This window comes from Podarcis liolepis (assembly GCF_965112155.1).
Source record: "Podarcis liolepis genome assembly, chromosome: 14".
Lineage (NCBI taxonomy): Eukaryota > Metazoa > Chordata > Lepidosauria > Squamata > Lacertidae > Podarcis > Podarcis liolepis.
Window position 1 is genome coordinate 33,704,769 of NC_139569.1, and position 23,996 is coordinate 33,728,764.

The window sequence follows — 23,996 nt, forward strand, 5'->3', positions numbered from 1 at the left end:
GTTGAACCTGGGACCTTCTGTATGGAAGGCAGATGCTCTAGCAGTGAGCTATGGTCTGACCCTGAAGTCCACAAGTATTCACAGGCAGACCACCTGTTTTAAGGGTAGTAAGAGAGTTGGTGTCTCTCTCTGTACTTTTTTATTTGCAGGATTACTGAGGAAATTAGGATATCAGTCTCATTAAAAAGGTAAAGGGACCCCTGACCATGAGGTCCAGTCAAACCAAAGAACAAGTAATTATTTCAGATCAGTTCATCCAGGTTGCTTTATATAATTAGGGGTGGACAGAAGGTTGATGCATAGGAGCCAACTCCTAGGTGCTGATGGGGCTTTGCCCCCCCCCCAATAAAATATATGAGGGGGCTGCCCCCCCCCAAGTTGATGGGCATTGCCATTCAAATGGTGTGCGTTCACTGCATCATGTGATGCCAGGTTGGGCTTATCTGGGCCCCTGCAATATTTTATTCAGCTTGGCAACCCTGGTACATTGGGATCTACTGGTTGAGTGGCATAAGGAGAGCTCAGCTGGATCAGGCCAAAGGCTAATCTAGCCCAGCATCTTGCCACAGCAGCCAACCAGTTGCCCACAGGAAGCCCAAAAGTAAGGATTCTGGCTCCTAGTTGTCTTACAGCAGCAACAAAAGGGCCTTCCCAACTTGTGCCAATTGCATTTAAGACTGGAAAAACGAGGAACTAGGTTTGATATCCATCCGTCCCTAGTCTAGAGTGACTGCCTAAAGGTCAGTAACTGTTGGGGGAGAGATTAAGTGAGCCAATGACTGATGAAAAGGTGTGGCAGAATCACCCCTATGCCAAACCGAAGTGGATCAGTAAGAGGCAAGCCCAGAGCAGTCAATCATGCAGAGACTCCTCATGTTTCCTGGATGAGTGGAGACTTTGGGGCTCATGGAAAGGTTTGATTATGATGACGACGACGATGATTTAAAGCAGGCACAGGCAAACTCGGCCCTCCAGATGTTTTGGGACTACAACTCCCATCATCCCTGACCACTGGTCCTGTTAGCTAGGGATGATGGGAGTTGTAGTCCCAAAACATCTGGAGGGCCGAGTTTGCCTATGCCTGATTTAAACCCATTCCTTGTGTCACAAGTGTCTGGCTTAGCATGCAGTTTGGGAGTTCCTGCTCTAAATAGGGTTGCATCATCCGCCACTGGAGGTCCTCCCCATCAACAAAAACACTTGCCTTTGCACTAAACAGATTTCTGGAGCCGTTTACATAAATGGACAGGAAAGAGGTCATAAATGCTTTTGTGGTCAGTGACAAGGAGGCAGCTTCCACTGAAGCAGCCTGTCTGTGGGAGGGGGAATGAGGTTTTATGGGCCAGAATGGACCTACCCGTTCTGACTCTCTGTTACCCTCTTTCTTGCACAACAAAGGCCACGTTTGATGGAAGAGATCCGCTTTGAGTGTCTGCAGCTGCACCAAGTGCTGGTGTTGTGCCAATGCGGACCAACAGTTTGAATCCCATGTGGCTAGCATGGGATGGAGGGAGGTTTGTCCTGCTGTAGCAACACCAGATCTCTTCCAGCGGATGCTCTTAAACAGGCTGCTTCATGGGATTTGGTCTAAGCAGAACTTTTGTTTCCTTTAAATAATGGGTATTTACTGATTCTGAAAGCAGAATTTGGAAACATAAGCAAGTGACTAAGGATGTGTCTTGAAGGCTTATTACAATAAAAAGAATGGCTGGAAATTTCCGGCTGGTGTTAATTGGACTAACCTAAACATGTTATCTCTAAACCGAATAATTGGCTGAGAAGCGTCTTTTCTATATAAACGAAGAAGCAATTTGCTCAGGTAAGAGTTTGGGTTCAAGGTGTTACTATCAACATAAGGTAAAGTGTAAAGGGACCTCTGACCATTAGGTCCAGTCGTGGCTGACTCTGGAGTTGTGGCACTCATCTCGCTTTACTGGCCGAGGGACCTGGATACAGCTTCTGGGTCAAGTTCTGGTTCGAATCCCCGCGATGGGATGAGCTCCCGTTACTCGGTCCCTGCTCCTGCCAACCTAGCAGTTTGAAAGCACCTCAAAGTGCAAGTAGATAAATAGGTACCGCTCTGGCGGGAAGGTAAACGGTGTTTCCGTGCACGGTTCTGGTTCTCCAGAAGCGGCTTAGTCATGCTGGCCACATGACCTGGAAGCTGCATGCCGGCTCCCTCGGCCAATAAAGCGAGATGAGCGCCGCAACCCCAGAGTCGGCCATGACTGGACCTAATGATCAGGGGTCCCTTTACCTTTAGAGTTGGCCCCAGGTAGGGAAACCAAGAGAAGGGGGAGCCAACTAATTGTAGTTTTGCCCCATCCTCCTCTTCTTCCCTGCTGAGTTCTAGAAGAACAACACTGAAGACTAAGGAGGCAGAAGTGGACAGTGGAAAGCAGGCAGGCAGAAGATGCCTGAGCAGTCTGAAGTTGTGCCCCATTTGCGCTAATGGACCAGCCTGTACTGAGCCTGTCACTGATTTGCAAAGGAATATCTGAGCATAAAACCTCTTATTTATACTGAGTCAACCATTGGTTCACATAGCTCAGGATTATTCGTTCTGGTTCTGTCTGGGACAGGAGTGTACCCCCTAGCCCTGCCCCCAGAATCTACTCAGCCAGACGTTAAAGGTCACATTCAGGATGCCAGTAGCTCTTTCAACCCCTCTGCTCCCACAAGTGACACAAGAACATTGGAAGTGAGCTGCTGGATCAAGCCAATGGTCCCATCTGGTCCAGCATTCTGCTCTCGCTGTGGCCAACCAGATGCCAATGCAAAGCCTGCAAACAGGACCTGAGCAGAAAAGAATTCTCCCCACTTGCAGTTCCCAGCAACTGTTATTTAGATGCATGCTGCTTCCAAGCATGGAGGGAGAGCCTAGCTATCATGATGAGTTGCTACTGATAGCCTTCTCCTCCATGAATTTGTCTTGCCCTCTTTTGAAGCCTTCCAAGTTGGTGGCCATCGCTACTTCTTGCAGGAGCAAATCCTGTAATCTGAGCTATACACTGTGTGAAGAAGTCCTTCCTTTTGCCTGTCCTGAGTTCCCCGATATTCAGTTTCATTGGATGACCCTGAATTCTAGCATTTATGAGAGAGGGAAGCACAACCAGGAATAAGGAGAAGGCGTAATGCTGAAGAGTGCAACAGAGTAATGCATATTACTCAATTCATTTTATTTTTTCCAGCAGGAGAAAGAGAGAGAAAATTTGTTACAAATGAGGTGCCAATATACGATTGTGCTTTGAACACAAGTTCTGGTGTGCCCTTGTAAGGTTCAATGCCAAACTACTTGTTTATATTCAATCAGATGCATTTTATTTTGCAATGTGCGTGCATGTGTGTGCATGTGTCCAGCATGTGCACATATTTTACAAGTTTTTGCTCATCTGTGGTTATCCAAAACACCCAAACAAATCCAGCTTCTATTCTCTTCCTCATTTGGAGGCATCAGAGGTTAGATCCAAAGGTTCCAGTTACTTTTATTTTTACTTTTTTTAAAGTGATTTCGGAAAATGAAAGAGAACGCTTTAGAAAGAATCTTTGGAGATCAGTTTACTGCAAAGTAAGAAGACGTACGCTACCTTTAACAGCATGAAAATGCAATACATTCCTAAGATACATAAATATTAATGACTAGCAGATATTAAAAATAAAAAGACAGAAGATCTAGAACAAAGTATATTAAATAAATTAAAGGCCTACCCAATACAGACAGCAAAAAACAAACTAATTAAGCAAAGGAAACATAGTAAATTGTTCCCATCGAAATACTGTAACTGGTGGGGGGGGATGGATATTTCCCCAACACATTCAATTTCGAGTGTCTCGGTTTAAAGTTTGTTGCTTTTTATGGCAAAGAAATGTCATATCCCCCCCCCCATTAACTAAAACACTGTTCTTTGCCATCAAGGAATCTACACAAGAGATCCAATTTAGAATGCAACACCTGCTGTGGAAATTTTTAAACATCAGATCCACATGTGGACCAAGAAAGAAAATACTTTTTGTTTTGTTTTGTTTTGTTAAGCGAAGGTACACATTTATCAAGGTTGTGCTCAAATCTCCCCTTTTCCCTCAGTTGCTCGAAATACAATGAGCAAAAAATGGTACATTTTATGGTTGAAATATCAACCAGATTGAAAGATTCTTGTACATGAATTAACCAATACTGCCACTCTTGTTTACTTTGTTCAATTTTTTAAAAAAATACAAGGAAGAATCCATTTACGTTGTTACCAATCCCAAGAGGGAAGAAATATTAAGGGAATCATTTGTGCCACTTAGCAATGGATAACTCCTGGGGAAACTCAAAGAATATAAGAGGGGGGCAGGGAAGTTTTCTTTTCTCTTTTTTAAAAAGTCTGTTTTATCAGGAAAAGGTAATTTATTTCAAGTCGTCAGAAATCAGGCAAGTTGTAATACTCAGCCACAAACGCTCGTTCGAAAAGGCAAAGGTTGATCACAGTTTTGTTCAGAAAAACGCTCAGAAGGTCCTTGTAAGAAAACGATGGTTTCTAAAATATACCCTTGTGCGGTCTTTTTCTTAAAAAATCAACTATCAAAAAGTTTTCCAAAAAAATAAATTAGGGCAATAAAAAAAACGCAATAGGTAGTTTTTGTTTGTTTTGTTTTTGTTTCCTCTCCCAGCATAGCTGGATGTTAGGCTGTCCTGAGGGAACCATTAGCAATGCTGTTTTTCCCAAAGCTGGGCTCATTTTTTTGAAGCCACAGCTCAGCCAACTGTTGCGTAGACCCATAAGTTGATGCTTTGGAGCCCAAGCACATTTTATACTGTTTTGGATCAAGGTTGGGGTCACAAAAGACAGGATGGTGTACATGGACAACTCCAACCTCCTGGCTCCGGAAAGTCTTTAGGCCAGCCTGGACAACTTTGTTAAACAAGTCGACATCCTCAAGACCCCAACCTTGGATAGAGACATCAAAACCACCAGCTCGAATAAGATCACCCTTGTAAATGCAGGCAATCCCAAAGCCATAGTTCCTCCAGAAGCCGGTTTTCTGGGTGAAGGCAAAGTGATTATCACTAGGAACTTTTCCACTATAGACAATCTTTGGATCGTACTGGCTAAAGATGACTGGGAAATAAATCTGTTGCCCTAAAACGGTGTTCGCTCTGCACCGCTGGAGAAAGTCTGCCGTAAACACCAAGTCGACATCGCAGAAAAACAGCAAGGACTCGTTGCTGAACTGAGAGGACCCAACTTCTAGCGCCAGAGCCCGGGAAAATTCACCAGACACCGGCAAGATCTGCATGTCTGCCTTGGGGTATTTCAGGCGATAATCCCTCATCAGTTCAACCTGCCTGGCTTTGTCAGGGTTGGAGTCCGAATTGAAAAGCAGGACAACCAATTTGACGTTCTGATTAGGAATGAGGCAGGTCTTTTCAAAGTTCGCCATGAAGCGAGCAAACATGTCAAAGCGCCCAGACAAAGGAATCAAGATGTTGATCTTCTTGTCTTTGGGTTCCTTCTTCTCCGCTTTCGACTTACTCAGCTGGAATGGGACAAACATCTTGAGGGAATTGGAGAGGAAAGACAAAGACCCTGAATCCTGGTTGATCTTATTGGCCAGTTCTTTGGCATCTATCTCGTCGTGCTCCATAAACTGGACTTTGCTAAAGGTCTGTTGCAAGTATGCGTGCCTGCGGACGGGAACCGTCATTTTCTTCCCCTTGTGCTTCTTGTACAAGAGCAGTAAGTCGAGAACGTATTCCGCCCCGTACATTGGATTCACCCTGCGATAGCCGTACTGGATCTCCTTGAAGTCTATGATCCGCCCTCTGGTCTTGGCATTGGCGTTGATCATCTCCATGACCTGCATCACAATGTCGTCCAACGCCTCGCGCTGAGAGGAGTCCATCCCTCGACGAGGTGGCTGCCCATCTGCAGCGGAGTAAAGGTACTTCCCTGTGAGGAACTCCCACTCCAGAACATCCTCTCGTTGCCTCGGCTGAAACCGCATGAAGGAAGGCGCGATGCCCAGCTGAAGGTCATCCCTGTGGACTTCCGTACTGCTGTATTTGCTCATGAGGACGATTTCTCGGTGCAGCTGGATGGTCCGGTAGCGCAGCTCTGCTATTTTGCGACTAAGCATGTAGCTATGGAGCCTGTATTGGTAGGGTGGGCTCTTGTTTGGGTGCAAGGTGATGGCCCTGTGGATCTTGCTATTACGGAGGTCTTTGATGTAACCTTTCTTGTTCTGCTCATAGTTTTCGTAAAATAGCTGCTGCATCTAAGAAAACAGGGGTGGGGGGAGAGAATATGTTACTATGTAAGAATGGATAAAATAGCCAATCACCCTACACATTTGCTTACATGAATAGAAGGGCTTTTAAGATAAGCTCTTCCCTGCTCTTTAAGCATAGGTTTTAGCAATATCAGCGGCTACTCAAAAGGAATTAAGAGGATTATGGATTGTAGACCAGTGAGAAACAAACATCTACTACAGTCCAGATATTAGCATAACCTTTTCCACCAATTGCATTGAGACTGTCTTCCCAAGGGACCATGCAAGAAGCCTTTCCTGCTAGTACACGTAAATATATTTTCATGACAAGAAAAGGAAAAGAAGTTAAAGCAGTAAACATGCCACTACAATGGACTACCACAAGAGGAAGTGATGGCCACCAACGTGGATGACTCTAAAAGGAAGTTCATGGTGGAATAAGGTGATCAATGGCTCCTAGATACCATGGCTATGTTTTCCCTTCACTGTTGGAGGTAGTGTGTCTCTGAAAAGCAGCTGCCGGGGAACACAAGAGGGGAGAGGCGCTCTTGTGCTCTGGTCTTGCTTTCGGGCTCCCACAGACATCTTCCTGGCCACTGTGAGAACAGGATGATGGGCTAGATGGATGGTACGTTAGTCTGATCCAGCAATGCACTTCTTCTGTTCTTACTACTCATAGCCATCTTTGTCCTATCTTCTACACTAAAAAGCCAGGCATATTTCTGAAGCATATGACATGGCAAAAGGTCTTTTAAATCCAGTACTGTATCATGATTTTTTAAAAAAAATCTTGCCCTCAAGCAACAGTAAAATGCGTCCTTCTTCCTGCAAACAGTGAAATGAGCTGACCAAAAAATTAGCCATCTATGAAGGAACAGTCACCTTTCAGTTGCCAATCCACCAATGAGACAGTTGGGTTCATTCCACTAGCTCTGCTGAAAAGAATAGCTTTGTTGGATTCCTCCTCTCCCTAAACCAGGCATGGCCAAATTTGGCCTTCCAGTTGTTTTGGGCCTACAACCCCCATCATCCCTAGCTAACAGGACCAGTGGTCAGGGATGATGGGAATTGTAGTCCCAAAACAGCTGGAGGGCCAAGATTGGCCATGCCTGCACTGTTTCCATTCAAGCTAGGCATTATAATAATTACTATGTAACTTAAACCAACTAACTAATCACCAGTTCCTGAGAGTTAGCTTGTTTTCCTCTTTCCTCCTCACCCCTTTTTCCTTTTGTGATGTCTTTTAGATTGTACACCTCCAAACAGGGATCCAGCAGGGCTTTCAATATGACCAATTCCCCTCTATCAGTCTTGCCTTGTACTAAATCTCATCTAAATTGTGGGTGAGCTGAGATAAAACTATCCACCTCCCATCCATCAGGAGGCTGCCTGCTAGGCCTCTGCAATATTCTGTGCTCTGCCTCTTCCTAACTGGTCTCTGCTGTTCTCTCTCTCTCCCTCTCTGTTGCTGCATAAGGTGTGTGTGTGTGTGTGTGTTGCCGTATAACTTCAAGTGTGACTGGATCGCTGCAACCTAACCAAGTATTGTCTACTTTGAGATGAGAACAGTAACTCATGCAGAGATTCAGCACACAGTCTTATATGGGGACAGGCATTTCTAGTGCGTTCCTTTATTTAGAATGCCTGTCCCCATATAAGACTGTGTGTTGAATCTCTGCATGAGTTACTGTTCTCATCTCAAAGCAGACAATACTTGGTTAGGTACACATTTCAGGGGCAAAAATGGCCTCCAATTTTAGTTGAGATCTTTGCTTTTAAAGCATGGGCCCCGTTATCAGAATTGTGGAAAACACTGGCTTACGTAAGCCAATGGCTTCCTTTAAAAGGATGGCTTTGGGGATAATGATATGACTTGGGCCAGGAACAGGCTGGGAGGAAAACAAAGGCGAGTCTGCTTGAGGGGGTCTCAGATACCAAAGCAACAGAAACAGCCGCAGTCTCTGTCCTATATTCAGATGTATCAAGTACTTTCCACTGGTATCGGGAAACAGCCATGGGAAGTGCAGGCATCTCAAAGCCATACAATATTGATGGCAGGAGATAAACATGGGGGCTCAAGTTAAGCTCGGCAGGCATAAATATTTATGGCTAAATGAATTCAAACACCTGCAAAGTCACAGCCACCTAGCTCAGCCAGGCAGGACAGCCGAGATGCATCAAGTGTCAGGAAGACAAGGTTGCCAGGGTGTGAACTGATAAGTACGTGGCATCAATGGGTGGAGTCAGGCCAAGTCTGGACTGGGCAGGGGCGGAGTCAGGTGGTTCAGGGACGTAAGGAGAATGGTGACAAGGGGACGGGGTCTTTTGGGGATGGCACCTAACCTATGGAACCCTCTCTTGGGGAGGCTTGCTGGGTACCTAGACTAATGTATTTTAGGCTGCCCCCTCTTTATGTTTTAACTGTTTTAAATTTTAAATTGAGATCTGCTGGCAAAGGGCATGCAAGATTAATAACAGTAATATAATACATTGTAAGACTGATGGCACTAAATAAAAACATATGAAAATCAATCAATGATCTTGGTTTGGTTAAAAAAGGGGGAAGATATTAAGTTTTGTATTTTTCTTTATAAACCTTAATAAAATTTAATAATAATAATAATAACTACAGCAGCCCACAAAACCAGCTAGAGAAGAAACAAGAAAGGGTCTGTATGGACCATACAATCCCTCGAAGCAAAACTTTCATTATTTTCAAAAGCAGCATTACGTGTGCAACTTTTACTTTAGCCTAAGATTTATTTTGAAATGCAATTCATGGTTTGCATAAGAAAATAAAGCAAGTAAGTGGTGGTGGGGACGGGACGTGAACAGAAAACCAAACCCTCCATAGCCCTGAGGCACTGCATCCAATAAGCAGTCAACAGAGTATGGAACAGCCCCAACAGGAAATTAATAGAAGCCAACACACTTTGTTGATTACACAACTGCATTTTAACAAGCTACCAATGGTCTAGTCTAGATGTTACGAAACACAGGGTTGCAAGGTTAGGTATGGGTTATTTGCAGCTAGCCTGCTTTTTTATGAATGACTAATGTCAACCACTGAGCAGGACCACATGGGAAGAAAGGGCAAGTGTGGCCTTCAGGAATGAACTTTCCTTTTTGCACATGAACAGTTCAAGAGGATCTGGGGAATGAGGAGGAAGGGTGGGATCTCATCCTTCTTCTCTAGTGGTTGGACATCAATAGTAAGACAGTGACAGAGGGACAAAATCAGCCACCCAGAGGAATAGTCCTTCTCGCTGTGCAATATCGGCAAAGCATCATCCTGCATAATAGTGGTTCCTTCCAGAACCCAGAGAACAGCTACAAGGTTGTGAAGAAGAGCTACCATTGCAGTGTTGTACATTCTTGAAAACTGCTGCTGATACAATTGGAATTGGGCTTCAACCATCAATCAAAAACACAGCACATTAATGTTACACATGTTTAGCTGCAAACAGAGCCTGCTGAGTCCAAACAATATGTGTTCCCAAGAAAGAGCCCATGGAAGATTCTGCACCAAGAAAACCAGAATTCTGCCAACTGCAGAAATTAAATAATTCATTCTGAAAGGGTTACAGTTGTGAATGCAATAATCTGGTTTTGCTAATCATGCGGAACTCCACCCCCCTCAAGTCCTGGAAATCCTGTCCAGCCACTTCTCTCTGAATTTTCAGTAGGTAAAACTCATAGATTTAAAACCATATGTGCTAGAAACTTGCTTTTTTATTTAACTGAGTTTGTCACAGAGCTGAATTCTGAGACTTATATCACTTTCTTCACTCCTCAGCACACATATGTGAACACCCACCCACACACCCTAGTCACACCTGATGTCCCAAGAGCTTAACATTTGTATTTGAAGAGAACATTTTTTAAAAAAAGACAGAAGTCCTGAAAATGCAAACCTGCCTAGTCCTTTACAGTTTCATATACGCAAGTATTTTCTTTTTACTGAAAGGAGTGGTGTTGATTTTTAATACCACCCCACAAACACACATTTGGCCACTTCCAGGTCCAGCAGGAAACATTCAACAGTGTGAAATGCCTTCCACCTCCACACCACAAACTTTCGGATGACCCTCTCTCCCTCCTAGCACAATGCATTTTCCAGCCCTACACATTTACTGGAACCCACTTCTCCGAAATGCATGTTTAGAATAGAGTCCCATGGTCATCAGCACAACCAAGCGTAGGTTTCCACCTAGAAGGTTGCAGAGAGCCCACAGATACAATGAAAAACTATTCCTCATTGCTCCCAGGTTGGGTGGTTTTCAAAGGCAGAATATGCAAGGACTTCACAATGATTCATCTGCCTCAGAACATAGGACTCATGGTTAGTACCCACTGATAGCTTTGTTCTCCATAATGGCTATGTTCACTCTCCACTGCTGGAGGCAGTATGTCTCTGAATACCGCTTGCCGAGATTCATAAGTGAAGAAAGTGCTGTTGCACTCAGGTCCCTATTGCAGGTGACCCATAGGTATTTTGGCTGGCTACTATTACAACAGGATGTTGAAGAAGATGGGTCTTGGTCTGATCCAGAAGGGCTCTTCATACGTTCAATCCGCGTATTTATAAACCACTCCTCCAGACCACCACTCTCAGGAGTTTCATGTAGATGCTGAATAGCATGGGCAATGAGATGGAATTGTGATGCACAGACCCTCCAGTGTCTCTACTTTCCAGAGACAGTCCTAGATTTACAGAAGCCATCCCAGTTTCTGATCCCATAAGGTCCTGCTTTTACTTAGGACATCCCTTTTTTCACCAGAGAAATGTTGGAGGGTATGGAGTTCTGTGACACCCCCCCCCCCCGGAGCCAAGGAGATAAGTAACTATACAACCTTTAGAAGACATCTAAAGCAGTGTTTCCCAACCTTTTTTGGGCAAAGGCACACTTGTTTCATGAAAAAAATCTCGAGGCACACCACCATTACAGCCCCGTGACGTCAGCGCGCAGCGTCACGCCGGGAGGGACATGAATTGCTAGCAAATTACATAATCACCTCCTTGAGGGCTGGCTCATCTTCTCCGAAGGCAGAACCCCATTAATTAACAGCACAGACTCACACCATAGCCAAGACGAGGGGGGAAAACCTCAGTCATGCACAGTCATGCACATGTGGGGGCTAAATGAGGACGAAGACCGGGCAGAGAGCAGGGTTCAAATCACCCCACCTGGCCAGGACAATCCCTGGGTGCTCCCTTGGGCCACTCGCCTGACCCACCTCGCAGGGCTGTTGTTGCGAGGATAACACGGGGAGAACCACACGCGCCCCCGGGAGCTCCTTGGAGGAGAAAGCGGGCGATGAATGCAATGCACGAAATATATGAGAGGTGACCAGGTTTTGCAGGTGAGGGGCTCCCACCAGCCTCCGCTTCCAACACCCGGCGCAACGGCGCCGAAGTTTTCCCCCGGGCTCGGCTCGGGGAGCAGCGCTGCTCCCCCCCGGCTCCCCTTCGCCCTCCCGGCTCTCTCTGCCGCCCACTGGGGACCCCCCTCACCTGCCAAGTCCGGAGCGCCGGTGGAAGTTGCATGCATGCATGCAGGGCGCCGCGTTGCCATTGCATTGCACTGCACTCCATGCAACGCCTGCACGCATGCATTGCCTTGCCCGCCCGCCAAGGGGTCTCCCCGCGGTCCAATGCGTCCTCTCCGGCGCGGATGCAGCATTGCAAAAATAAAAAAACCCCGACGCAGCCCTACCTGGGGGGCAGCCTCCGCCTCCGCCGCTCCGCCTCCGCGGGGATCCCCGGGCTCCATCCTGCCGCCCGATCTCCGCTGGGGCGCAGGCAGGCTGCGCGGGGTCTGCGCGGAAGAGCCCCTGCCCGCCCGGCCGCCGCCGCTGCGCTCATTCCATGGCCGGGAGAAGAGCGCTTCAAACAAAACGCCCGGCCCGCCAGGCCACGCTGGGAAACGTAGTTTGCGCACCCCGCACGGGCGCGGAGCCCAAGGGCGAGGGGACTACGGATCCCGGCAGCCCCCGCGCCGGGGACGGAGGGGGAGAGGCCGGGTGCAGGGATGGAGGGACGGGTGGGCGAGCGAGTGAGTGAGTGGCAGCCGCCAAGCCTTGGCCGAGAGCCAGGAAGGGCCTCCCCGGAGGAGGAGGAGGAGGAGGAGGGAGGCGCAGAGCGGGAGGGAGGGAGGGAACCCCAGGGGTCATCTAGTGATGGCGCCCCAATCGAAAATTTGACTTTTAAAAAAAATCTTTCGAATTTTTTAATTTTTCCCGCGGCACACCAGGCAACATCTCGCGGCACACTAGTGTGCCGCGGAACAGTGGTTGGGAAACACTGATCTAAAGGATAGGGAAGTGTCAGGGAACTGACATCAGAGCAACAGGAGAAGGCGAGGCTCTCTGATTCTGCAGGGGAAGGTACCAGCACAAGGGGGAGACGTAGCTTGATAGAGGGGGAAGGAAATCAGCGTAACACCAAGGGTCCAGGAGAGCAAATGGCAGAGGAGGTGGAAGGGCTCCGGGATTCTTCCTTGGAAGTCAGTGAGGAGAGCACTGGTCCTCCACTACCCACGCCCTCCCTGCGCAGAAGACTTCCGCGCAATGAGAGACGGAGACAATTGGGTGTCAAACAACTTTTATGCTGGCAAAGGTTTAAGAAACGCCCAGAGACAGATTCTGCTAGCGACTGAGGCAGCCACGCTGAGATGGGCTGTGCAGTCAAGATGGTTTAACCCATGCAACCAAGCTTCCAAACGGGAAAGTTTACGCACGAGTAACTCCCAACCACTACAGGAAGGTTTTTTTAATGTTGAATGTTTTATTATGTTCCTATATATGTTGGAAGCTGCTCAGAGTGTCTGGGGCAACCCAGTCAGGTGGGCAGGGAATAATAATAATAATAATAGAATAGGACATCTCATCCCTATTTTCATCAGAGAAATGTAGGAGAGTATTAATGTATCCTAAAACCTAAAGAATATAGGGTTGAACAATAATCTCCTAGTCCTGCTGTCTGGAACCAGCCTTACAGGAACGACTGAAACCAGCACAACACAAGTGCCTATAACTCTCATTTTGGGCTACCATCTCCAAAGGATACCATGGCCAAAACTGTCAAAAGCCACTGAGAAGTTCTGCAGAACTAACTTCGCATCTTCCACTGCTGTGCCGCAATTCAGGGTAAGAAGACCAAGAAGAGGCCACGCTTTGCCTGAGCAGTGGGGCGAACCCCTCGCTGCCTTGTGTTGCTGCAATACTGCAGAGCAATTAGAACAAAATGGTGCCAATCAACAGCAACAAGGAAGCTGACCATTATGGCTTCAGAGTTTACAGCCACAGAAGAAATGAATTAAACTGCTATTTTATACAGGCCTCCCTTAACTCTGCACGGCTTATTTCAGAGTAGAAACTGCACAGAATTACACTTTAAATGCATGGCATGAAGTTCTTCCATGAGGGAGGCATAGCCTACCCAACAAGCTCAACACCTCTTCCTAGGAGATACTTCAGCTCAGCATTTGTAGTAGGCAATATGCCTTTCTCATTGAGAAACCCCTAAGCTTTTGAGGATTGCCAGAGACAGTTTGAGACCCACTGGCCTAATGTTTACGTTTAACCCACCAGAGCGCCTCCCTCCCTCCCTCCCTCTCTCTCTCTGGGATGTATCTCCCCTTCACTGGAAACTGAATATTGTCATTGTAGGAACCTTTGGCTCAGGCTCAAAATACTTTTCACTGAAAAGTTTGTGTTACATTCACTTCCAATGCAAAATCCCCTCCCCCTTTTGCAAGCTTTCAATTTTTTTTGCCATTTCAGTGCATGGGGGGGGGGACAGCTGCTGGGGGTGGGGTGGGGAAATAAAGTCAGTTTATACTGAGATGAGCAGACAGCCAAAGAATACCCCTGGAACAGGAGCCCTATAGTGCAGCTCCATATTTTAACTCCTTCTTCCTAAAAAGAACGCAGTGTCTAAAAAGCAGCTTTCGATGAGCTGGTGTTTTGAGCACATTTACAAACTTTCAAAAGTCAAAATAAATTTTTTTTTTCTTCCAGTAGCACCTTAAAGACCAACTAAGTTAGTTCTTGGTATGAGCTTTCGTGTGCATGCACACTTCTTCAGATTCAGGTATCTGAAGAAGTGTGCATGCACACGAAAGCTCATACCAAGAACTAACTTAGTTGGTCTTTAAGGTGCTACTGGAAGAAAAAAAAAATTTATTTTGACTATGGCAGACCAACACGGCTACCTATCTACTACTGAAACTTTCAAAAGGTTTGCTTTGAATCACAATATAAACTGTCCCGCTCGTATCTATGGTACAGAGTCAGATGTGACACACTGGTAGCCTTTAAAAAAAGTGATGGATAAGAGGGTATCGACTCTCTCCCTTGCTTGGTCAGGTAGGGTCAGTACTACAGGCCCCAGGCAACCTGGGAAATGACTGGTGCCAAAGCAGAATGACAGGTTTGTACCATGTCCAGATAAAGGGTGTGTGATTTGCTAGCAGGCAAACACCTGGATTTTGTTGGTTATAGTGTGTGTGTGGGGGGGATAAATCACAATAAAACAATTGGCATTGATTTGCCACTGGGTCCCCACAGGCTAATCCAAAAGTCTTACTAACCATATCTGGTTTTCAGGTTAGCCTGCTAGTAGGTTAAAGGGAAAGCTACTTGAGCAAGGAGAAAGACAGTCAACGATGCTTGGGCACAGCAACTTAAGATGGGTGGAGGGGAGAAAAATCTTCATTTTTATTGTGTTTGCATAAGAGACAATGTAGCAATGGAATTTGACAAGAAGAAACTATACTGTCATCTTTAGGTCCAGATGTGGAAAAAGGCGTCCAATAAGCACATGTGGTTTAACTTACCGCATGTGGATTCGTGCTCCTCTCTCTGGTTTATTTACTATCCAAAAGGCCCGCCAATTTTGATGGGAAGGAGAGCCAGGCCTTTCCTGAGACCCACTTCCCCAGCCTCCCATCTGTAGCTGAGGCCACTGAGCTTGAGGCTTCTAGATCCCCACACTGCATTTGCTTTCCTTTCAAACCAGGAAGTGTCCAGAAGGGCTCCCCCTTCCCACCGCTAGCCTACAGCTGCCTTTCAGAGAGGCATTCCTCCCCATGGAAAGACCAGGTCACTCAAGGAAAGAGCAGCTCTTGGCGCAAAGACACACACACAAAGACACAACTGCACAGGTGAATATGGTTCCCAGCGTACTCCACGGAAGACATTTGCGAAGGGGGGGGAATGTTATACTGTTTGCAGGTGTGTGTGTTTTATCTGTAAAAACTGCTAAGGTTAGGGCCTGCTTTGAACAGTTTTTGCCAAGCAGTATAAAACTCTTTCCTTGACAAAAAGAGTATTCTCAAAATGTCCTGGGAGCCATATCCATGTGTGCAGCTGTGCCGGGGAGCTGTTTTTGGAAACACCTCCTGTCCTCAGCTGCCTCCCAGACTGCAGCCCATTCATTTTCCCCTATAGAACTCAATGGGAGCCAGTGAGGGCAAACCCAGCCCCCACCTGCTCTGGGATTTGTGGGGTTTTTTTGAGCAGGCGCGAGTGTGGCGGGAGGTAAGAGCAAAGTGGAAGACTGCATGAGGGCTGATCAGTAAGGTCACAATGTACCATAGCTTTTATCCCAGTCGGTTTTTGAATTGGATCTTATTTTCATTTTCTCATGGACTGGCCGGCTGCAGAGGAGTGGTGGGAGGCACCGGCTGGGGAGGCACCCAAGGGTACCCCCAGGGGGAAAGAAGGCTCAGAGCCAGGGGAGTGGTGGTGGGACAACAATGAGTGGTCAGAGGGAGAAGAGGGAGCAGACTGGGAGGAGATGCTGGAAGCTGAAGAGGTAACAGGGTTTCGTGAGCAGAAAGAGTCTTTGGCAGAGAGCAGTGCAGAATCAGAAGCGGCAGCAGAAAGGGGTCAGGAGGCAGAATGCAGGCAGGCTACCAAAGAAGCCAAGGAATCTCTCCCTCCTGCTGGGACCAGCTCCCTTCCTCCCTGGTCTCCCAGAACACACAGAGTAATAGAGAGGGGAGAGCAAAGAGAGACAAGACGAAGAATGCCAGGGAAGGAACCAGGGGATGAACCTTAGAGAGCAGTGGGAAGGCAGGGACCTTCAGTCATCACAACTTCCTCACTGGGGGCAAGGCCTACTGGGAAGAGTTGGTGTGATCCCTAGGCCTGCGCTGTTTTGGTTTCTTTGAATTTCACTGGGTGTTTTATGGCTGACCTGCCCCTGACTCTGGCTCCTGACATTTTTAATATATGCAACTGTTTAATATATGCTTTTATTGTACTGTGAAATCCCTTTCAGATGTACCATAGTAAGGCTTCATGAACGAAATGAACAAATAAATATTATTTTGATACCGGTAACAATTTGCTGAATACATTGGTATGCCCGTCACCATGGACTCAAGTCATGCCTATTGTCTATTTTTGATTATTTTAATGCAGATCTTGTGTGTAAACTTCTGACAATTTACTTGTAGGTTGCTCCTCATTTCATTATAGCCTGGGGTGGAAGGAGGCCTCGTGTTTTCCTTCAAATATTTGGTTAAATAAGGTTTTCTCTCCAAGGAAATAGGGGAACAGCCAAGAGAATGGACTTTGCATCCACTTGGTGGATGTACGTTTCTGGCATACGTGGATGGCACATTACTGCGAAAAACGATTTTATTTGTTATTAACCATATGTGTTCATGCTCTAACAAATGTTCCTTTATATTACTGTCATTTTAGCATCCTTTCCTTTCATGCTCAGACTTGATATAGCTGTAGGATTTGGCCTATTTATGTGCTCTCAGCTCTGTATCCCCCCCCCCCTTGTTTTGTTCTGTATTTTAAAGTTCCCTGTGATTTCTCTGTATTTCACCTTTGATTCTCCAATATAATATTTGAAAACCAATAACAATAATAGCAGCAGCAGCAGCAACAACAACAACCCCAATTCCACCCACCAGAAGACAAGTCTCAAATACTGGGAGACACAGCTGATTAGAGCAAGATTCAGAAAGATTTGTGATACATAAAATAGGAAAAAGGTTTTAGACTATGATATACACACATACCAATTTGTGCAGCAACCAATTACACAAACACAAATTTGGTGGTGTTTGGAAGGGCTAAGTTGTATCTAGCAGAATAAACAGCTTTTAACTGTGGGCTATAAAGTGGTGCTGCTGGTGTTTTTCTTCTTCTTGGTGCCTGTGAAAGGGTCCCAGAATTTCCTTCCTTGCGGTGCCTTGAGCTTGATGAAGCTACAGAGAGCTCTAAGAAGGAAGCCAGCTCTCTGAAGAGAAACTTTACAGTAAGGGAAGCCCAAGGTCACTCAATTCCCAAGGCATTTCAAACCCAGCTGTGAATTGGAAAAGTTGAACGGGCTCCAGTTTAATCTTTCATTTACATTATTACGCAATGACCTCATGAAGCGATGTTTTTTCCCCTCGTCCAATCAGCAGAAAAGCCGTGAGATTTATATTTACTGGGAAACTAATTAGACTAAAACAGAATTTTCACCCCCACTCCCCCTTGCATTTGGGGGGGGGGAATAAACCCTACACCATCTTTCAGAAGCAAGATCCTTCGTTCTGCTCCAAGTGCCAAGCTAGAAGCTATCTTTTGGAACCGGGATTTATAAGGAGAAAGACTGAGAATACATTTTTTTAAAAGCTCCCATTTCTTACTTACACATACACACCCAGACACTTGAAGTCAGAAAAAACCACAAATGACTGATAATTGTCAGCCTACTTTTAAACACAGCTGCCAAACAACCACACTGTGCTTGATAAAATAGCTTTGTGAAACTTAAAAAATTGAATATTGCCTATGGTAACTAAATGGGTCCAACAAAATGCTTTGGGTGGCACTGTGGGTTAAACCACAGAGCCTAGCACTTGCTGATCAGAAGGTCGGTGGTTCGAATCCCCGTGACAGGGTGAGCTCCCGTTGCTTGGTCCCTGCTCCTGCCAACCTAGCAGTTCTAAAGCACATCAAAGTGCAAGTAGATAAATAGGTACCACTCCGGCGGGAAGGTAAACGGTGTTTCTATGTGCTGCTCTGGTTCGCCAGAAGCGGCTTAGTCATGCTGGCCACATGACCTGGATGCTCCCTCAGCCAATAAAGCCAGATGAGTGCCGCCACCCCAGAGTCGGTCACGACTGGACCTAATGATCAGGGGTCCCTTTACCTTTTATTTACCTTCTATGATGTGTACAACCACAATACACTCTGTCTATTAAAGTGCCTACACAACCTAAAAACGAGTTGCTTTCCCATTTGATCTAATACAGAATTCTGAGTAGCCTGAAGGCTTGCACAGTTTACACCAATCTAGCTAACTTTCCATATCCAGACATTTGGAACCAGATATATCCATGTCTATATCTGAGGATAGGGATGGGGATTTAGTTCAAGGCCTTCGTATTCTGGAGACTGTTTGTGTGGTGCTCCATCACCAGCGTTGACATGCGCTACCAGTTCAATCACATGCATCTGGGCTGCATTCTGGAGTGTACATTTAAAGGGCTACACATGAGATCTGCCATAAACCATTGCCTGATAACAGCAGAGAACAGCAATACAGAAACCACACAAGCTTCCTCATTATCCGGGAAACATCCTTTGCATTGTAAGAAGTCACACACTTTGCTGCCACCTGCCCAGTGAGATCTTTCATTCAGAGCATGGCTGGCCTTATAGCAACAATGCAAAGGCATAGCAGGTTTCCGGCTTCAACTGGAAGATGGGTGAAAATTGCAATTTTTATATGGTGTCAAGATAGCTTGGAATTCAAACTGTCCACAGAAAAACTGCTTGTTTTTAAAAGTGTGGAAGCAAAATTAGGAGAGCGGGGGATAAAGACAGGAACAACCCCTGGTTTAGGGTGAAAATGAAGAAATGCACATTATTCATGACCGGAACACTGGCAGCTGCTCTCCAGGGTTTCTGGCAGAAGTCACTCCCATCACTACTGGAGTTGCTGTGGATTGTACCTGGAACTTTATGCAGGCAGGTATTATTATTAGTAGTAGTAGTGGTAGTAGTGGTGGTAGTATACTGCCCTTCATCCATAGATCTCTACCACTGAGTTTGGCCCTTTCTCACATGATTCCTTCAGACCACCGGCCCATCAAGCTCATGTTTGCAAAGCAGATGTGCTACTACTGCACTATGGCCTTTTCAATAAAGGTTTTGTTGCGATTGCTTGTTAAAACTGTTGGGACACTGACTCAATCTTTCCTTTCTTTTCTTTTTAGTAAAAGGTCCCTGATAAAAGTATAAATACAAAATGGTGCCCAGAACCTGCAGAGGGTCACAAATGGCAACTTGCCATGCGCTGTGTGCAATGGATATTAATTTATTTTCACTTCGTAACTGAACATGATACACCACAACTAACGACTGTAAATCTACTTGCAGCCGCTTCCCCAAGCTGGCTTTACAGGAACTATAAAAGTGGGCCAATATAAAATAAAATCCCGCCAGACCAAACACAGATGTTCACAACCTGCTTTTCTCCTCCGATGAGTCACCTGAAGTCTGGGGTTATTGTTTCTAAAAAGTAGGTCTGAGCAATGTTCTAAATAAAAAACAAACAAAGCAATGCAAACATTTTGGAAAGGGAAAGGCAGAAAGCCACACATTTCTCTTTGCTTCAATGGAAATGAAAGTATAATAATGCTTTACGTTAGTATAGTGCAAGGGACAGATGCAAAAGAGGACAGAGCAAGAACTGCAAATTTTGCCTTTAGGCTCCAGTTGCCATCATAACCAAGAGCTGGAAATGAGGGGAACTGTAATCCAAAACAACTGGAGGACACCACATTGACTTTCCCCATTATAGAGCTTTTAAGTGGTTTAAGTGCTTGTCATATTATGATGCACACCCACCCATACCCATTTTGCACATAGGATGACTGAGAACACAACAGAGTAGCTTCCCTAAGGCCACCTAGTGAGTTCATGAGAGAGGTGAGAGTCAAAGCAGGCACTTCATAGATCAGTCTCTTAGCCACCACACTGTTTCTCAGTGGGTCTTGGGATGAACAAGTGTCTGTCACTTCTCCTTCACATTCGGAATTTTCTTTTTCACATACATATCCCATTATTATTATTTTTGAACCCTGGTCTCCTAGGTTCCAGTCTTACACTCTAACCACTCTATCACCCTGGCTCGACCACTCTAGCCACAAAATGGGTACTCTTGTTGTTTAGTTGTGTCCGACTCTTCGTGATCCCATGGACCCAATGGGTACTACACCCATTCAATGTACAAAACTGCCTTATCATGAGCCACGCCATGTTGCCCCAGCCATGTGTCAGATTTGGTCAAGGAAGTGTAGGGTGGTAAGGATCTGGCCCGTGGGCAGAAAAAGCTCCTCAGCCCTGCTTCAACTGGAGGTGCAAGAAACTAAACCTGGGACTTTGTGCATGCCGAACAGCTGCTCTACCGCTCAGCTATACCTCTCCCCAAGTGGAGGGATGCCAGGATCCATTTTGTCTGTTACTTTTAAAGCTTACACCACCTTTCTATTAAAAAATGACCAAAGCAACATTGCGTTATGACTCCTGAATCTAGCAGCAATCCAGACATGGAGTCGGAGGCTGCAGAGTCACCTCCTAAGGGACCAGATATGAAGTTCATGTACTCTGAGCTGGCTGATGGAGATCAGGGGGCCACAGCAACTGAGGCTGGCAGACATAAAACTGAGAGGAACCTCCTGGACTACCAGGGCAAAAGCCCAGACAAGGGCTTTCCCCTGAATTTGAGGAACACGATGGCTCCTACTACACGTCACTAGTCCAGCAGTGCAGGGAGAGCCTCAGGAGAAGTAGTGCTCATCTTCAGACCTGAGGGTTGGCCCTCTAAGCCCTTGATGTTCTCCATTAGGGGGTGGAGCCTGGAGAAGGCCACAGTCTGTTCCTAACCCTTGTCAGAGCACATGGCTCACTCTTGAGTCACCTGTGGTCCTGCCAATGTCTGGCCTGCCTTTCCTCCAAGCTCACCCTGCCGTACTTCACCCAACAGCTTTGCCACCTTGTCTGTGGGATCTGGCATCGGGAACATGAACTAGCCCGTTGGCATGAGATAGGAAGCAGAACTTGCTGCATCAGCTCTGTGGAAAACCAGCTCCACCAGGCCTCCTCTACCTCAGCTGTCATCTGCGGGCAGTCATTCCATCAGACTGCCTCAGTGGGACAGACGGGAAGCAGGGCTCATTGCATCAGCTTTGCCAAAAGGCCAGCTCTGTCAGGTAGTTCCTGCCCCTGAGCTGTGCCAGCTGGTTGTTATAAGAACAACTGCTTAAGAATTGGTGCCTGAGTTTGATTCTTTTCCTCTTCCCTCCCTGCCCTCTTTCTCTTGCGTTGTGCCTGTGTGTGTTTGTTTGTTTTAGACTGTAAGCATGTGGATAGGGATGGGATTGTTTTAATTGATTGTATGTAACTCACCCCAGAAGTCTTTTTGGCTGAGGAGTGGGGTACAAATGCTCAAAATCAGTGGTTCCCAGTTGGTGGTCTGCGGACAGCAGGGAGTCCGCAGAACCTACCCAGAGGTCCTGGGTATATATCTATCAACCATCCGGGACTTCCCGTTTGGGGCGGCTGTGCTCTTGAACAAGAGCACAGCCTGGAAGATGCATGTCCTGGTTTTTCACTGGGACATGTTGGAAGGTGCCACTATTCACCTACCGAAAACTGCCACAGAGATATCAACATTTTCAGAAATAGGGGGTTAGCTAATGGGGAACCACTGCCCTAAATAATAATATTCCTTCTGTCAGTTCCTAACCCTGAATATGTACAGTGGTACCTTGGGTTACAGATGCTTCAGGTTACGGACTCTGCTAACCCAGAAATAGTACCTCGGGTTAAGAACTTTGCTTCAGGATGAGAACAGAAATCGCGTGACGGTGGTGCGGTGGCAGCAGGAGGCCCCATTAGCTAAAGTGGTACCTCAGGTTAAGAACAGTTTCAGGTTAAGAACGGACCTCCAGAATAAATTAAGTTCTTAACCCAAGGTACCACTGTAATGGAAACATGGGTTGTACACTAACTGCAAAGGGACACATATACCGACTGCAAACTGACTGGCGAAGATGAAATCTGCCGTGTCAATCGGGAGGAAAAATGTAGCTTGAGGCCTTTGGATACATCGTAGGCTGTTTGGCATTAGCATTACCCAAAAAATGCTTTGCAGGATATTAAGAAATATAGATCAGGATATTAAAAGTAAGCCTCCTTTAAATGCTAGCAGTGAGCGCCACAGCATTGTCAGATCACAAGCTTAATGAAGCCTAAGAAAGGAGCACCAGAACCTAATTTGAAGCATACCAAAAAAGAATCTTGTACAAATTCCAGTAAATCCGTTAACTCCTTTAAAGGATGCTGATTGCTTTGCTTATAAACGGGAGCAGAGGCAGGCGTATGACTATCATATGATGATGGCATGAAATCACTTACAGACAGTGGTTATTTGTGCAGCAAGTTCTAGGGCCGGCATTTTCATGCAGGCTGTTGAAAATGGACCCATGACAGATAGATAGATAGATAGATAGATAGATAGATAGATAGATCTTTATTGTCATTGTCCCATGCAGGACAATGAAACTGCAAAACTACATAAAACTACATAAAAACTACATAAAACGACATAAAACATTCAAAAACCCCTAAAAACTCTAAAACCCTATTTAAAAATACACTATACTGTAGAAACCCCTTATGCTGCGTTTAGAACCAGAATTGCATTTGCATAGAAACTGTTTCTCAGGCGGCTAGTCCTGGCCTTTATAACCCTATACCTTCTTCCAGAAGGCAGAAGCTGAAAGAGATCATTTCCGGGGTGTGTACTATCCTGTGCTATCTCTGCCGCTTTCTTATGGCACCTAGCAGCATAGATTTGATCTAAGGTGGGAAGAGTGCACCCAATTATTCTCTCTGCAGTCTTTACAACCCTGGATAGCATTGTTTTTCCCCTGACCGTGCAGCTCCCAAACCATACACACAGACCATAAGTTAGTACGCTCTCCACAGTGCAATGGTAAAATGCCATCAACAGGTCCTTTGAGAGATTGTTTTTCTGGAGGATTCTCAAAAAATATAACCTCTGCTGTGCTCTCTTCACCAGGTCTTTGCTGTTTTCTCCCCAGGTTAGGTCATTTCTCAACTCCATTCCCAGAAATCGAAACACTAAGACCTGTTCCATGCACTTCCCCTCAATAATAAGTGGCTGAATATTCAATTTACATTTCCTAAAGTCCACAATGATGTCTTTTGTTTTCTTTAAGTTAAGGAGTAAGTTGTTTTTCCTGCACCACTCCCCCAACTGCTCAACTTCCTTCCAATAGGTCGCCTCCCCCTCTCCAGCTGTGATTAAACCAACCACTGTTGTATCATCTGCAAACTTAATGATCTTATTACTGGGGTATTTGGGGGCACAGTCAGCTGTATAGAGCGTATATAAAAGCGGGCTCAACACGCACCCCTGCGGCGTTCCCGTATTCGTGATGAGATCCGCAGAGACGTGGGAACCCAACCTGACCCTTTGGGAACCCTGCGCAGTCTAAGGCAGCTCTTAACATTCCTTTTGTATTACTGGTTTCACATACATTGTAAATTCATTTTTAATAGATGCACTTCATGACTAACGTATACCATGTTTTTTGCTCTATAAGACTCGCTTTTTCCCTCCTAAAAAGTAAGGGGAAATGTGTGTGTGTCTTATGGAGCGAATAGAGGCTGTGCAGCTATCCCAGAAGCCAGAA

The 23,996-nt window shown here is 45.9% G+C and overlaps 1 protein-coding gene across 1 annotated transcript in view; it reads right to left on the reverse strand.

Annotated features, from left to right (window-relative positions):
• Positions 1-3,138: 3,138 nt before the first annotated feature.
• Positions 3,139-23,996, reverse strand: part of CHSY1 (chondroitin sulfate synthase 1) — a 98,145-nt gene continuing 77,287 nt past the window's right edge. The window contains exon 3 of the mRNA XM_083475056.1: positions 3,139-6,258. Within this exon, the coding sequence (XP_083331182.1) occupies positions 4,666-6,258 (1,593 nt within the window). The 3' untranslated portion in view covers positions 3,139-4,665. The remainder of the gene's footprint in view (positions 6,259-23,996) is intronic.